The sequence below is a fragment of the Arvicola amphibius genome, chromosome 8 (genome assembly GCF_903992535.2).
Source record: "Arvicola amphibius chromosome 8, mArvAmp1.2, whole genome shotgun sequence".
Lineage (NCBI taxonomy): Eukaryota > Metazoa > Chordata > Mammalia > Rodentia > Cricetidae > Arvicola > Arvicola amphibius.
Genome location: NC_052054.1, coordinates 52,942,673 through 52,958,617, shown reverse-complemented (window position 1 = coordinate 52,958,617; position 15,945 = coordinate 52,942,673). Strand labels below are relative to the sequence as shown.

The window sequence follows — 15,945 nt, the reverse complement described above, 5'->3', positions numbered from 1 at the left end:
TGAGCCCGCCCCGCGGGAGCGCGCGGCGGTCACGTGAGCGGCCCTGCGGGGCGGGGCGGACGAAACCACCAGGAAGGGCCGAGGGAGGGGGAGCGGCGGCCGGAGGAGACCGCCTCCGTCTTGCCTTGGCGGGACAGCAGTCGGTGCGCCGTAAGCGGTCTTTCTCGTCCTGAGACGACCGGGAGCGACGCTATGAGCCTTTCCGCAAGTCTGCGGCAGGAACGTCCCCTCCCACCATGGCAAGGATGGAACAGTCCGCATGACGTAGTGAGGGGCGGGCACGGGGGCGGCCCGGGAGGCGGGCGGAGGTGTCACGTGACCCCTTCGGTAGCGCGCCTCCCCGCTCGGTTTAACCCGGAGAGTTTGGGACCTGAAGGACCGCTGAGCGTGTGTTGTGCGTTGGCGCTCGCTTAGGGCTCTGTAGGAGCCGCCTCTTCCTTGAAGTCTGATAGAGTTTTACGTGTGATATTGTTCGGGACTTGGGGGGGGGTGGGTAACGACGGAACCACGTGATCAAGGAGTTTCTGGGGGGCCGCCTGTTCTGTGCGGGCGGCTGTGGGTGGGACCGAAGGTGATCGTAGCTCCCCGACGCCCCCGGGTCACTGCTGCCAACAATGCCCTTGCCCTACCTGCTCCTTCGGAGTCACTAAGAAAGCCGCAGTAGTGGCCGATCTGTGACTCTCCCCCACTCCCCCCACTCTTGATGAGTAGTCTGACGGCCAGCGATGGAAAGTACGTCCTCTCTCACTCCCCCACCCCTCCACCCCCACGCACATCACAGGTGAGGAAATCCGAGACTTGTGAAAGTGACCTGACCCTGATACCAGGATTGCCTGGTGCCAGAACTGGTATTTTCAGTGCCAGTTGGTGCGGTTCAGGCTCTCCGAGGTCGTGAGCGCCATCTGATGCCGGGTCTCACAAAATGCGCAATGCTCTGCATGCTTATATTGTGCTACAAAAACTAGACTTGAATAATGTATGTAGAGCTAGGGATGTAGCTCATTTGGTAGAACAATTGCTCCTCAGGCCTGTGGCCCTGTGTTCACTCCCCAGCACGTATGTAATACTGTTTCAACTGTTTAGCTAATTTAAATGCCATCATTTTAATTATGCATAATTTACCCGAGTAACACAAATATTAGCTGTTTCAGTGATAAACAGCTTGTCATTTGAGTGTTTAACTCTAGTCCTCGGATTTCCTTTAGTCTTTACATGGGGACAGTTTCAAGACTAGATACAGTTGACTTGGTCTATTTTAAATGTCATCTTTAGAACTAGATCAAGGAACAGACTTTAGTTCCAAAGTTATTTTCATCATTCTAGAAACAGATCTGTTTTCAGCTCATACGGGAGCAGAATTCTGTTTCTTGTCTTATTTCTCAACTTTGGCACTATTGTGATTGCAGGCTAGCTGTCTTACCTGTCCTGTCATGACAGCTTGGGTACTAGCGACCTGGGCTCTATCTAGGAGAAGCCAGGACATAACACTATTCTTCCCCTCTGTCAACACATACCCCCTAACATTTTCAGTGTTCCCTGATGGTAAATAACCAGCCCTAGTTGAGAACCACTGTTCTAGACGTTTCTGTTGGGAAGGTCAGCCATCCCTCAGGTTGTTTCCTCTTTGATACCCGGCCTGCGTGTGATTAAGATTACAGATTGTCATTATTCTTCACAGAACAGTGTGTAGCTCTTGTGAATCTGCTGGCAGCCTGAGCTCCCTCTGATATTTTTAAACAAACAAAAAGATTGTTTCTCTAAACACTTTCCCCCAAACCACAGTCTAATATTCCACGCAAAAGCTGGGAGAACAGCAAGTACCCAGTGGGCCTTTAAGAGGTGGGCGTTTGGCTCCACTACTTGGTAGCAGGGAACAGAATCCTCTTTCATGGTTGTGCTAATGTGCTAATGTGATTCACTGTAAGAGTAGAGAAGTAAATCTTTCAGGTGAAAAACCAAAAGTCTGTTGGCCATGTGAGCCTTGAACTTAAAAGGAAGAATTCTCGGCATGGTCAACATGGCTTGCTAGATAGAACATTCCAGGACTCAATCCCTCACAATCTTGCCAGCTCTAGGCCTGACAGCTAACTACATGTGTTGCCCAACTGTTGGGACTAATGAGTCCTGGCCTTCAGCTGATCTTCCCTCCTAGAACCTTCTAATTGAAGTTACTAGAAGCTGTGCCTAGTTTAGAGGATCAGAGGATGGGATTTTCACCTGTTGGCCATTGACTGCAGTGTATTTAAGCCTACATGGCGCTAATAAAGAGGGGCTTTGGTACCAGTGTTGGAAGGTCTGTGTGTCGGTCTGTCTCTGCGTGTGTACTCTCAACCTCCAGCCCCTTGCCTGAAGCTCACGAACTGGGGTCTAGCGCACAGAGCACAGACCAGGCACCTACTGGAATAGAGAGCGCTCAACTGACCTAACATTTCTCAACCTGTCCATTGCTGACCTAGTTTCATTTCTTGTTGCTGTGACAGAATATCCCAACCAAAGGAACTTTATCATAGAAAGGATTTATTCAGTTTACAAATCCACATTACAGACCATCATTGCTGAGAAATCTAGGAGGCAGGAACTTGAAGCAGTCAATCTCACCATAGTTGAAAGAGAATGAATGCCCTCGCCCAGAGAATGGTGCTGCCCACGATGGGAATGTCTTCCCATTTCAGTTAACGCAAAATAGAGGCCAGCCTTGTCTAGATAGCCCCTCAACGAGACTTCCCAGGCAATTCCAGATTGCATCAGGTAAACCTAAAAACCAATCAGCATAGCTACCAGACTCCCCTGTTAGCCAGTTGCAGACATCTACAGAAGCGCTCCTGAGTTGGCCATCCTGCTTGTTTTCTTTTTCATCTGGATCATCCTGATACCGTTTTTCTGCCTAAACCACTCAAGCCTCTGGCATCTGGGCAAGTCTCACTTCTTCCTACAGGGCTCTCAAGCTAAGATTCACTCCCTCTAGAAAGCTTTCCATGAGAACCCATAGGACTCCTGCTTCCTGTCCCCCAGACCACGGGTGCTCCACTGTGCTTGCCTGCAGCAAAGCACACACCTCTTTTTATTTGTGATTTTTCTCTCTTACTAGATCATGAACTCAGGAAACTGGTGGTGCTCACCAGCTGATTCCCTGCTGCACTCATGATGCTGGGCTTATATACAAGGCACTTAAATATTTTTACTTTTTAGAAAAGCCTGGGAAAATGAGCAAACTGGTTCATTCAGGCCAGTTGTCCACCTTTGCTAAAAAAATAGCTGTATCTAAGCTCAGGAGGGCAGGTACTACAAGTAGCTCCCAGGATATAGCCCCTCTCTAGCTATGGATCAGGGATTTACATGCATAGGAGGGTATGGCTGGGAAGCAAGGATTGGAACCTATAATACAGTTTTTTTTATCACATTTGCAGAGGCTAGAATCTGTAAAGCAGCATTTTATTGCATTTACTTATGTTATGTTGGTATGTGCCAGCATAGTGCACAGTGCCATGGTGCCTTTACCTTTTGAGCCAACCTTGACCTTAATTTTAAAAAAGATTTGTTCTTACTGTGTATATGAGTGTTCACCTGCATCCATGCGTAGCACACATGTGCCTGCTGCCCAAGGAGGCCAACAGAGGATGCAGATCCCCTGGAACTGGAGTTACAGATGATTTTGAATTGTCATATGGGTGCTAGGAACCAAATGCCAGTCCTCTGCGAAAGAAGCAAGTGCTCTTGATCATTGCGCCCTCTCCCCAGGCTCCCATGACACAATTTTAGCATGTATACAACTTTCAGCAGGAGGGTTGTAACGAGCTCGAGTTGGAGCTCTGGTGTAGAACACTGAGACTTCCCAGTTACTAACATGCAAAGTAATAACAAAAAACAACCAAGAGACTTTTAATAAGATTAATAACAGATTAATAATTTCTGATTTTTAAAGATATTTTTTTAAATTTTGCGTTGGAGGTGGGTGTATGTGTGCATGTGTGTGTGGGGGGGGGGGGTGTCCCAGAGGCCAGAAAAAGTTATCAGATGTCCTGGAGTTGGAGTTATGGGAGGTTGTGAGCCACCCAACATGAGCACCAAGAACTGAACTTATGTCCCCTGGAAAAGCAGGAAGAGCTCTTAACCAATTATCTTTCAGATTTTTAACGTTAGTTTGATGGTATGTATGGTAGGACTGATAACACACCAGAGACATCCTGTTCTCTCCTACACTTTGTAGATGTTTCATTGATCCTAGTCCCAGGGCATGATTCAAGAGGGAGCACTGTACTTGAGTTCTCAACTCTGTTGCACATTGAAGCATTAAAAACAAACGATGTCTAGGGACTGGCTTAACTGGTCCGAAAGACCTTGACATCCAGATTTTCAGAAGTTCCCCCAAGGGCTTCTAACCTACAATTCTGATAGAAACCTCCCATCTTACTCTTGCTTTTGAGAGTGGTCCATGAACAGATAGGATTTATGAGAACTTAGTAGTTTGTTCAGAATGTAAAAGACCGAGAGTTACCTCACTCTCTGAATCAGAACTTGATTTTCACAAGATCCCTGAGAGATATGCACACACATTATTATGAGTTTGAAAAGCCTGTGCAGAACTCATCTGTCCTGAACTGCTACAGTTTGAATAGTAACTCATCTACAAAACTATAGTAGGATATGTTTTGGTCTTACAAATGCAAGCTTGTGGTACTAACAACCCAAAACTGGGAGTGTGAGGGCCATGGAACCCAGCCAGTTTCTCCTGGGGCCATGACCTGTGATGCATGACATCTTTGCTTTTTCCTACATAGCCCAGGCTGCTCTTGAACTTACATATCCCAGGCTAGCCTGAAACTTATCCCCCTGCCTCATCCTTCTGAGTGTTGGAATTTCAGCTATGGGGCACAAGTCCAGCTTTAAGATTTGTATTTTCTCTTCTGCTGAACTCTGAGCTTGTTAGATCTTTGCACCACCTCTCAAATTAAGAAATGGAAATCTTTTTCTTGACTTTGGGATAGTCCGTATGTTGCAGTAACACCCTGAGAAGCTTTCTGATGCTCTGCATGAGCTCTGCTGTTCTGTGTGCAGAGGCATCCACAGTGCTTCCTCTGGTCTGCCCCGGAGAACTATTTTCAGCTAGAACACAGCCCGATAGTATCCTGTTCCATGCTAAAGTAAGAGAAGCTGTGATTCAGCACAGTTATAAACCCTAATGACCAGCCTTGTGATTTATGTGGTACTTTACTTGTAATTCAGTTTATTACCTATTTGTTTGATGATATATAAAGTCTGACAGAAACTTAAGATTTGCCTGTGCAAACGGTGGTGATTCCATTCTGGGAAGGTAGGGAATAACAGTACGGTCTCTAAGCAGGAGAGAACCAGTCAGCTTGGGAGGGAGATCTCTGAATTAGCTTGTTCGACTGACTGAGAAGTTCAAATGGTGTCATATGGCAACACAGGATGACAAGGTCTTAATGTCTCTTGAAACGATGACACACTGTCACTGAACTGGTTTTGTGGGAAGACATTACCGAGTTTTTATTGGGCATCTGCTATGCCAGGCACCATTAGAAATCTCTTTGCTTGCTTCTCAGTCCTCAAAACATAGAGATAGACGGATGTAGTCCTATTTTACTAACAAAAGTGAAGCCCCCCGAACAAAGCAGGTGTTGGCTTTGTAGGTTTACTCAGAGAATCATGGAAATCTTAGAAGCAGCAAATAGACAGTGACTTTCTACAGCACAATTAATAAAAACCCAGAGACAGATATTAGGGTTCAACCTGAAGGCCAGAAAAAGCAAAACAACCGGCCACTGGCTCTTACTTCTACCTCAGTCTGAATTGGCGATCCTGCCTCCAGGAATCTCAGAATGAGACTGTGACTGAGAGCCGTCTCCTCCCATTTTATAATCCTCTCTAGTGTTGGGATTAAAGGTGTGCACCACTGCCGCCTGATTTCTGTGGCAAACTAGTGTGGCTACTGGGATTAAAGATGTGTGCCAGCAGTGCCTGGTCTGTAAGGCTGACCAGGGCAGCTGTTTTGCTCTCTGATCTTCAGGCACGTTTTATTTATTAAAATACAAGTGAAATGCCACTACATAACTTTCTCATTTCTATTATTGGTACAAATGAGGTCAGCAAAAGGTGAAGTAATTTGACCATTATCATCATTGTAGAAAAGGTAAGTCTGGAACAAACATGTTTAGCTTAAAATATAAACTGCAAAAATTCAAGAATCTGGAATCTTATTGTTGGTGGACCATTCATTTATTACCAAGTAATCATAATCAGTAACTGTATAGTTGGGGGCAAATGCTATTTTTATTTTGATAGATTTTTAAATTTGGCTCAGGTATTCTAGGGTGTTCTCAAGCTACCATGTGTAAAGGATTGTCTTGAACTTTGATCCTCTTGCCTCTACCTCCAGAATGGAAGTATCAACATATATACTTTTAAATGGTGGTCTTAAGAACATCCAGATTTGAAATTAAAGTTTCTGTAGTGAAGAATTGGACAAAGGGATCATGAACTTGCCATCTCTGAAGACTGGTAGAATTCTACCTTTACATTGCTGCTAAAGGAAATAGGATTTTTTTTTTTTTGGACAGATTCTTTATACCCCAGGCTGGTCTGAACTTGCCGAGTAACCTAGGCTGGACTAGAAAAATATTTACCCCATGCTAGTTGATCCCCTGCCTCCACTTCCCTGGTGCTGGAGTACAAGTGTGGACCACTATGCCCCATACTGGATCAGTTTCTTGTACCAGGTGCACATCCTAGTTCTTTCACAATCGGATGGAAACATGCAAGCCCACTGCTGTAGCTTCCCACTAGAAATGCTGGTGATGTTTTAGCCAGGATCCTTGGAAAGCACAGGAGCTCCAATTTGGTTGTCTCAATGGTTGGTAAGTCTTGGTAGCAAGCCCTGTTCCCTTCTGTGATAACACCAGTATGATCTGAGTCCAGAGAGAGGGTCTAGGGGCTTCACAGAAAATTTAGGGCTTAGTTATTCAGATATGGCAGCACACACATATAATCCCAGCACTTGGAAGGCTGAGGAAACACAATTGTGAGTTCAAGGTTAGCCTGAGCTACATAGTGAGGTTCTGTTTTAGGATTTTAAAATAAATAAAGAGTATTATGGATTCTCATATATCCCAGAGCTCTAGGAAGATGAAGAAGCTCAATCTGATGCGGCTGTTGATAAGTCTTGGAGAACATTTACAGAGTCACATTCAGAGGCCATATCCCACTGGTTATTCATAAGTAATTTATTGACTATCAAATAGAGCACCCATCTATTGAACACTTACAGCATACCAAGTCTTCTTTTAGGTTCTTTATACAATTATTAGTTACTGAGTTTAGACAACAACCCAAGGATAACAACATCTATTTTTTACATTAGAAAACAAAAGTCCAGAGAAGCTTTTGCCTAAGTTGGTGCAGGTAGGAAAGGGCAGAGCCCGGTTTCCAACCTGAGTAGTCTGGCTCTAGAGCACATGTTCTTAACACTGTGCCATCTCTGGGTCAGTTGGCGATGTGGAATGGGCCGTGTTCTTTCTCCTCATCTACATTAGAGCTCTGTATTTGGTGTATGTATGATACAGAGCTAAAACAGGCTAGGTAAGAACAAGGGGTAGAACAAGGGCATTCTTTGGGGTGGTGGATCTTCATTATGTGTGACACAAAGCTTCTCATGATGAAATGGTATCACACACTTGCAGCAATGTTAGCTGCCTATTTTGATATTGTACTATGGTTACATCGGATGGAAACTCTGCAGAAACTGGGTAAAGGGTACATAAGACTTCTTTGCACTACTTTTGCAAGATTCCTGTGAATCTGTAACCATCTCAAAATAAATACTATGCCTATATTTGGCAAGCCCCAAATCAATTTACAGCTCGTCTTTTTCAGAATTGGTTTAAGGGGAGATCATCCTTGGAGACAAGTCACCTTTGGAGCTGGGTTAGAAAACTCAGGAAAGTGGGAGAGAGGCACAAGGACAGAGGTAGTGGTAGGAGTTGAGGGTCACCAGTAAGAGTTGCCAGGGGTGCTGAAGTCAGATAATTCTGTCACATTGTGGTTCCCAGATGACTGGTCTTCAGCTGTCCAAGTAAGAAAGAACTAAACTAAGTCTCCTGTCTCCATCTTGAGATTCTACCTCTTGCAGACTGTGACTCAGGACAGGGCCTGCTGTTCTATATTTAAAAAGCTTTCCTGATGGAGGACTCTCACTGGTTAATAAAGAAACTGCCTTGGCTTTTTTATAGGGAAGGATTTAGATAGGTGGACTAGATAGAACAGAATGCTGGGAAAGAGGGAAATTAGTCAGATGGCTCAAGCAGTCGCCATGACTCTCCTCTCCGAGATGGATGCAGGCTAGAATCTTCCCGGTAAGCCACCCCTCGTGGTGCTACACGGATTACTAAATATGGGTTAAAGCAAAATGTGAGAATTAGCTAATAAGAGGCTGAAACTAATGGGCCAGCCAGTGTTTAAATGAATTCAGTTTGTGTGTTGTTATTTCGGGGCATAAGCTAGCCAGGCAGCCGGGAGCAGGGCGACAGGAATGCAGCCCGCAGCTCTTCACAATTTGTGTGTTGTTATTTCATGTGTAAAGCTAGCCATGTAGGATCCCGGCGGGATGAAAAACAGGCCTGCCCACAGCTTACTACACTTTCGCTTCAGGTGAGGTAGCCTTAGGGACCTTCAGATGGAGCAGCTGATAAGACAGAGAGAATTCCGGCAATGTCACTGGGATCAGTTACCACAAGGATCAATTGAAGCTTTTGATTTTCATATGGAAAAGCTTAGAGACATGGATTATATTTACAACATCCAAATCCATGTGTCCTTCCTGCATGCTATGCATAAGCAATATAACCACACTAAATTGTGGCTTTCTATTGTGTCAGTTATTGACCAAGTTTATCATGATAGGAATGTAGTTACAAACAGCACAATTTATTTACAAATGCTTTAGACTAAAAACTCTCTAGGTACATAGATAGGTTAATAATATTTGGGGCCACAAGTAACAAAAGAACCACAGGAATAGAACCAGAGTTCTCTTTGTCTTAAGTAGTAAAAATTCCAGAAAGAGGAGGTCATGGTGGTGAGGTGGGGCTGACAGCCCAGCAGTTCTCTTGGCTCCCAGCCTATCTGTATTCAAGACATGATGAAGGGGTGGGAAGATCACTGGCATTCCAGTGACCCACTAGCCACAGACTCTCAAAAGGCCTTTCCAGTTGTAAAGGGACCTGGGAAATTGAGTATTTTGTTTTAATAGTCTCTCTGTGATAGAGGCAGGAGAGGAAAAGAGGAATGACTGTTAGATGAACCAACCTATTGTGTCTGCTACAGTCTTGGAATCAAACGTTATCAAGCACCATTTAATTAAATACAGAAACGGCTGATCAAACGCACAGTAATAAATCATCGCAGAAACTCTAACTGATGTGAAAATCAGGTATAAAGAATTCCACTGTCTGCAATACTGCAGAGAAGCGTCGGTCTCTCATTCTCTGTTGGCACTAATTCCAGTTGTCTAAGAACTTCAGTTCCTTCGATTAGTTGCCTGCACAGGAGGGAATAAACATCTGAGCAGTCTTGGATTTCCACATCTAGCTTACATTCACGAATGGAGTCCTACCCAACACATTGAAGGCTATTACAAATTAACTGTAATTGTAAATATCCAAAATGGCTCTCCATGTGTCCACTTTGCTGCCTGTATGCCCAGCACCACTATTCAGACAGTGGTCCCTCGTGCCTTGAAGCTGCTTGCTGCTGCAGCTTTTAGCCAGCATCTCTGCATCTGCTCTGGCACCTGTCCACCCTGCTGGCAGCCGTCCTCCTCACTGCAGTCAGGAGGGAACCATCAGAAATGCAAGCCTGATGTCACCTCCCTGTTCTCAACTCTTCCTCACTGTTCTCCTGAGGCCCCCTAATGCCTGCCTGTTCTGCCTCCCACTGCCCGGCAGAGATGTCTTGCTCTGCTCCACATAGGACGGCCTCCTGCACTTTCAGGATGTGGTACTACCTTCCTGCCATAGCTGTCCCCTTTCCCTTTGCCTAGCCATCTCCTGGCCTACCAGCTCTCAACTCTAGACTGTTTCTTGGGAAAGGTTTCCAGGGTCGGGACTTATGGTAAGTCCCCCCTCACTATTGGGGGGGGGGGTTACAGAGGTGGGATATTTTTCTTAAATTTACTACTGTGTGTGTGTGTGTGTGTGTGTGTGTGTGTGTGTCTGTGGGGGTCAGGGAGGGTCTATGTGAGTGTGGGTGTACAGAGGTGTGCAGGTGAGAAGACAACTTTCTTTTCTCTTTCCACCATGGGGTTCCAGGTCATCTGACTTGTGTGGCAAGTGCTTTCACCCACCAAGCCTCTTCACTAACCCCGAAGTCATTCATTCATTCATTCATTCATTCTTCATCCATTCATTTTGTTAACTTCTGGTTCTCCCTTGAGGGCAGGGGCACACTTTTGTTCAAAGCCTGTCACCCAACTACCACCCCTTGGGTATATGAATAAGCATGCAAGCCCACATCAGTCTGGACCTCTGCAGGCACTCACTGGCTATGAGCTAGAATGCCAGAGAAGTGATGCTTGACTTCTGATGTTTTCGGCTAAAAGGTAGCAACATGAAAGCTGGGAAGACTGCCATCTTGTGTTAAGTGTCTTAGGTGAGGAACCCTAATGCCCACCTAAGCCAGATACAGTGGAACACATATGTAATCCCCAGTGTCAGGCTGGTGATGGGGAGAGACAGGCAGATCCTGCAGTCCTTTGGCCGCGGCAGCCTAAGCCAAACTGATGAGCCCCAGCTTCAATGAGTACGGCATCTCAAAAAGTAAAGTGCAGCCGGGCAGTGGTGGTGCACACCTTTAATCCCAGAACTCGGGAGGCAGAGGCAGGTGGATTTCTGTGAGTCTGAGGACAATCTGGTCTACAGAGTGAGTTCCAGGACAGGCTCCAAAGCTACAGAGAAATCCTGTCTCGAAAAACCAACCAACCAACCAACCAACCACAAACAAACACACAAAAAATAAAAGAAACAAAGAAAGAAAGAAAAGTTAAAAAGAAAAAAGGTGCATATATCCCACCTAGGTCTTTTCTCAAGGTTGTGCTGGGGTGCTGGAGATGAACCCCAGAGCCTCATGCACACAAAGCAAGCACTCTACCTGCTAGGCTGTCTCCTCACTCCTGATAAGGGTCTATTTCCTATTCTCCCCATGCTGTTGGTTGTGTTTCTACTTTTTGATGATGCCCTCTGGTGCACAAGTTTTGTTTTGTTGACATCCCAGTTTACCTATCTTCCCTTGCCGTGATTGACTGGTTAAAAGCACTTGCTCTTCCACAAAACCAGAGTTCAGTGCCCTCATTGGATGGCTTACCGCTAGCTCTAGCTCTCGGGACCCAGTGACCTCTTCTGGTCTTAGCAGGCACACACACACACACACACACACACACACACACACACACACACACTCCACATTCAAAATCTAAAACTTTTAGAATCAAATTATGTTTCCTTGGTTGCACTGTCACATTTCAACTGTTCCGTGGCCATGGGTGTCCGGTGGCTGCTGCTGTATAGGGCAGTGGAGACTTTAGATTTCCATCTTACAGAACATTCCGTTGTAACACACCAATCGGGACCCTGCTATGCTCTTACCTTCAGCGTTTTTAGAGTCATCAAGCTCCACAAATGTGACTTATTCATCACTGGCATTTGCCCACTCCCTCCCAGCTTGCCTCTCCTTCCAGTGCTGTAAATAAAGCTTCATCTGTACCTACCATGACGAGACTTCCTGAGTGGGCTCTATACTTTTTTATTCTTTTCCAGCTTACTCCTGACTTCTATAGAAATCTTGCCCAATAAGCTGCTCAAGTAGCTTAAAATTAAAAGCTCTCCCGTAGTTCCTCATCATCTTTGGAGGAAGTCCATACCCTGAAGCATGCAAGGCACCTATGGCCCAGTGGTCCTTGTCCCTCCCCTTTCTCCAGCCTGTCTCTATTCTCCCTTGGGCTTCGCACTCTTGCTAGGCCAGCTGAGCTGTAGACATGCTACTCTCTTGTTCCTTAGGGCACTGCCTTATGCTTTCGAAACTGATTTGATTAATTGTAATTTTCCCCTTCCTCTATCCGGCTAACTTCTACTTCACTTTAGCTACCTGGTTCACATTCTCACAAAGCCTCCCCCAGTTCCTTCCCACCTTAAGACCCCCTGAAAATGAAATTCTCCTCCCACCATCCCCAACGCATACTCCCTCAAACTTCTTCCATGTGTATGCATGGATGGCAATCTTACAAGCTTGCATTTTAATATATATTAATTTATTTTTGTTTTATGTGCACATTTGTCTGTGTGAAGATGTTAGATCGCCTGGAACTGGAGTTATAGACAGTTGTAAGCTGCAATGTGACTGCTGGGAATTGAACCTGGGTCCTCTGGAAGAATAGCCAGTGCTGTCAACCACCGAGCCATCTCTCCAGTCCAAAGACCTGTTTGTTTGTTTGTTTGTTTGTTTGTTTTTTGAAACAGAGTTTCTGTGTAGCTCTGCTCTTGCTGCCCTGAAACTTGATCTGCAGACCAGGCTGGCCTCAAACTCAGAGATCTGCCTGTCTCTGCCTCCCAAGTGCTGTGACTAAAGGCGAGTGCCACCACCGCCTGGCACAAGCTTGCATTTTTATATTCTTTCCCCATGAGGGACACTAGGCAAGGCCATGCTGTGGACTGCTGCAGTCTCTGCTGATAAAGCATTCCTAGCATCTTCTACTTTAGAACTTGGAAAGAGGAGCCGTCAGGTAGGCAGGAGACTTCTGTGTCTCCAGGCCTTGCTGACCACACTTGGACTTGCAGAAGCAGAAATGCCCAGAAGATCCCAGGGCAGCAGCAGCTTCACCTGGGCAGGAAGGTCTGTTTCATCTGCCATAACGGGACTGGTTGTCTGTTTTGCTGTTATCTCTCTCCAGCTCCCTAAACATTCTGTGGGGTCCTGTTGAGATATTCCATCCTGACTGAAACTGCCAGCCATAGAGTTCAGGGTTGGGCTGAAACAATAAAAGGGATACACTGCCCCCCTGTGGCCAGAGTGGTGACGACAACAAAGACCTCCCCAAGAACAGCCATGAAATCATTCACTGAAAACACGTGAGGGTCCCAGTTCGCTTTTCCTCGAGGAACTGGAGAGAGGGGTCATCTCATTCCCACTTCCAGCCTTCCCAGTAACCACCTGCAGTCTTTGCTTTGTATGTCTCTCTGGTTTTGATGGGGTCCTTTGTTTTTATCTGCCTTTCTTGGTGGGATCGAAGGTCTCTGAAGAGCAAGCCTGTGTCCTGCCACCCTCTCTCCACTCTAAACATCAGCAATGACAGATGACAGGTGCCCAATAAAATTATATTGGATGAATCAAGAAAAGCAAAGGTGATGGCTGGAAACGGTGTAGGGCAGGAGAGGGAGCGGTGCGGGAGGCTGACTGTGTGATGTGTGTGTGTGTCTGCGGAAGGTGGTGGCGGGCGCTGTAGCCACATTTGTGTCTAAGAAAGGCGGCTTTAGTGATTCACAAGGCGTTGGTAGGGAGTGTAGAGACTGTCAGCAAGGTGGCAGAGGATATTCAGATGATCCGAAAAGAGCTAGAGTTATCTAAAATTAATACAAGAATGCATTTTCAGCTCATGCCTTTAATTCTTGAACTGGGGTGGCAGAGGCAGGAGGATCTCTGAGTTTGAGGCCAGCCTAGTCTGCAGAGTGAGTTCCAGGACAGCCAGGGCTACATAGTGAGACCCTGTAACACACACACACACACACACACACACACACACACACACACAGAGAGAGAGAGAGAGAGAGAGAGAGAGAGAGAGAGAGAGAGAGAGAGAGAGAGAGAGAGAGAGAGAGAGAGAGAGAGAGGGAGGAAGGTAGGGAGGGAGGGAGGGAGGGAGGGAGAGAGGGAGGGAGAGAATGCATTTTCACAAACAAAAAATTTACAGACAAAAAACTCAGATTACTTTATTACTTGGAGGAAAACTGGAAGCAACTCATTAAGTTCTAAACCTATGAATGAAAAGTCATCTCATTAAGGTTGTCTTCGGAAGAAAATTAATTTCCTACTCTCCCCAACCTGGAAGTATAACAGAAAGCATTAAACTAAGGGAACTATTGTGGTTGAAATGAACAGTAATATGAAAGTCCTTGGTGAGTTGCAGAGGCAATAAATGACCCTCTACGAGGGACTGAAACAACCTAACGAATATTTAGAAATGCTCTATTGCATCACTGCAGGCAAGACAGTCTGCTGGCTCCCCTTGTGGGCTCATCAGTAACCGAGCATGGAACAAAACACTGAGTGATGAAAAGTGCATCCCTTACCTCTGTGGTCCACAGGCTGATTAGCTGCTTGCTAATATTCTAATAATTACTAATGAAGCCATAGAGAATCTCACAGAAGTGAGATGGCATAAACTTCTCACTTCTGCATGTGACTATATCTATATTAGTAAGTATTATAGTATGAGTGGTCATAAGAATTGATATTGATCTGGAGACTGAAGATCACAGGTAAGTGGGTAGGTAAGTACATATAGATATATATAGACATATAGAGTGATAGACAGACAGATAGGTATATGAGTAAATGGAACATTACCATAGCTGTGTTTAATTTCTGTATTTAAAATTTATTATTATTATTATTATTATTATTATTATTATTATTATTATTATATGATGTATTATGTGGAGTTCATACCATAGCACATGTGTTGAAGTCAGAGGACAATTCTTATGGAATTGGGTCTCCTTCTATCTTTATGTGGGTTCCAGGAATTGAGCTCATAATCATCAGAATTGTGCGACAAGCACATTTACCCAATGAGTTACTTTGCCAGTCCTAATTTCCTTTTTTATGGATAACAAATTTGTTATAACTATTTATTGTTAGATGTGTCTATTATTTTGTATTATTCAGTTCTATTTTTGGCTAATCAGACTATGTACAATAATCATCAACACTTTATATGTGTGAATTCTACGCAGGAAAAACTATCATGTACATACCCGAAAGCCACGTATTTTTTATCCAGATAGGGAGTTGCTTGCAGTGTGATGTAGAATTGTGAGGCATTGGTATGATGACCTCTATTGACCATTCCAAGAACTCCTCTTTTGTTATGAGGAATTGAAAAGTTTTCATCTAGGAAAGAATAATCGTAGGTCACTGAAGCATCGTTTCCAACAGTTACGGCATTTAAAGGGCAAGGGAACTTGATAAGAGGTTTCACGGCACTTGCCGGTGTCCTGCAAACTGTAGACATTTCCATTAGTTTTGATTACTTTCAAATATTTAAACAAACTTTTTTAAAGTTGTAAAATCTTACTAGAACTGTTAAGCATTTAGCTCACTTGTCTTTATTGTGCCTAGAAACACTTCAGGATATGCATTGCTTCCAGTGAAGGACAGCAGGCTTCCTTGTGCTACCTGCAGTAGAACCTCATCCATTCAACCAGTGCGAACATGATAAACACCGTTCTCATGCCTGCGTGGGGCTGGCCCTCCCCCGCAGCATCTTGCATAGACATCGACTGTGGAGTCACCGTCTATACAGGTTACGGGTGCTTCCTGTCCTGTGTGTGAGCAGACTTTGTCACCTTAACTGGCTCAGCTGGGCTCCTCAATGCTGATGATGAAGATAGCAATCTGTGCTTATTCTCACTCATATTCAAATACGTTTTCATCTCCAGCCTCCTATGGGCTGACTTGTGAGGGAAAGGATAGTTTATGGGGTGTAAATGCTAACGTGTAAGGTTATATGTGGGAAGAACACAGTACTGATGACGAGGCCACCATTTTCAGAAGTATCACCCCCAAATGTGTTTCTGTGACAATGAGTCTTGGTTGCCAACTCGAAAGGATTTTGAATCATCTTGGAGAAACAGCTGGGGGGTGTCCATGAGGTTTCAGAAA

General features: G+C 45.0%; 1 protein-coding gene across 1 annotated transcript in view; it reads right to left on the bottom strand.

The window, feature by feature from the left end:
* Positions 1–9,441: 9,441 nt before the first annotated feature.
* The window catches only part of Ppil6 (peptidylprolyl isomerase like 6), a 28,168-nt gene continuing 21,664 nt past the window's right edge, over positions 9,442–15,945 (bottom strand). Inside the window, exons 7-8 of the mRNA XM_038340844.1 lie at positions 15,039–15,174; positions 9,442–9,553 (exon numbers count right to left, since the gene is read on the bottom strand). Of these exons, the coding sequence (XP_038196772.1) occupies positions 9,442–9,553; positions 15,039–15,174 (248 nt within the window). The remainder of the gene's footprint in view (positions 9,554–15,038; positions 15,175–15,945) is intronic.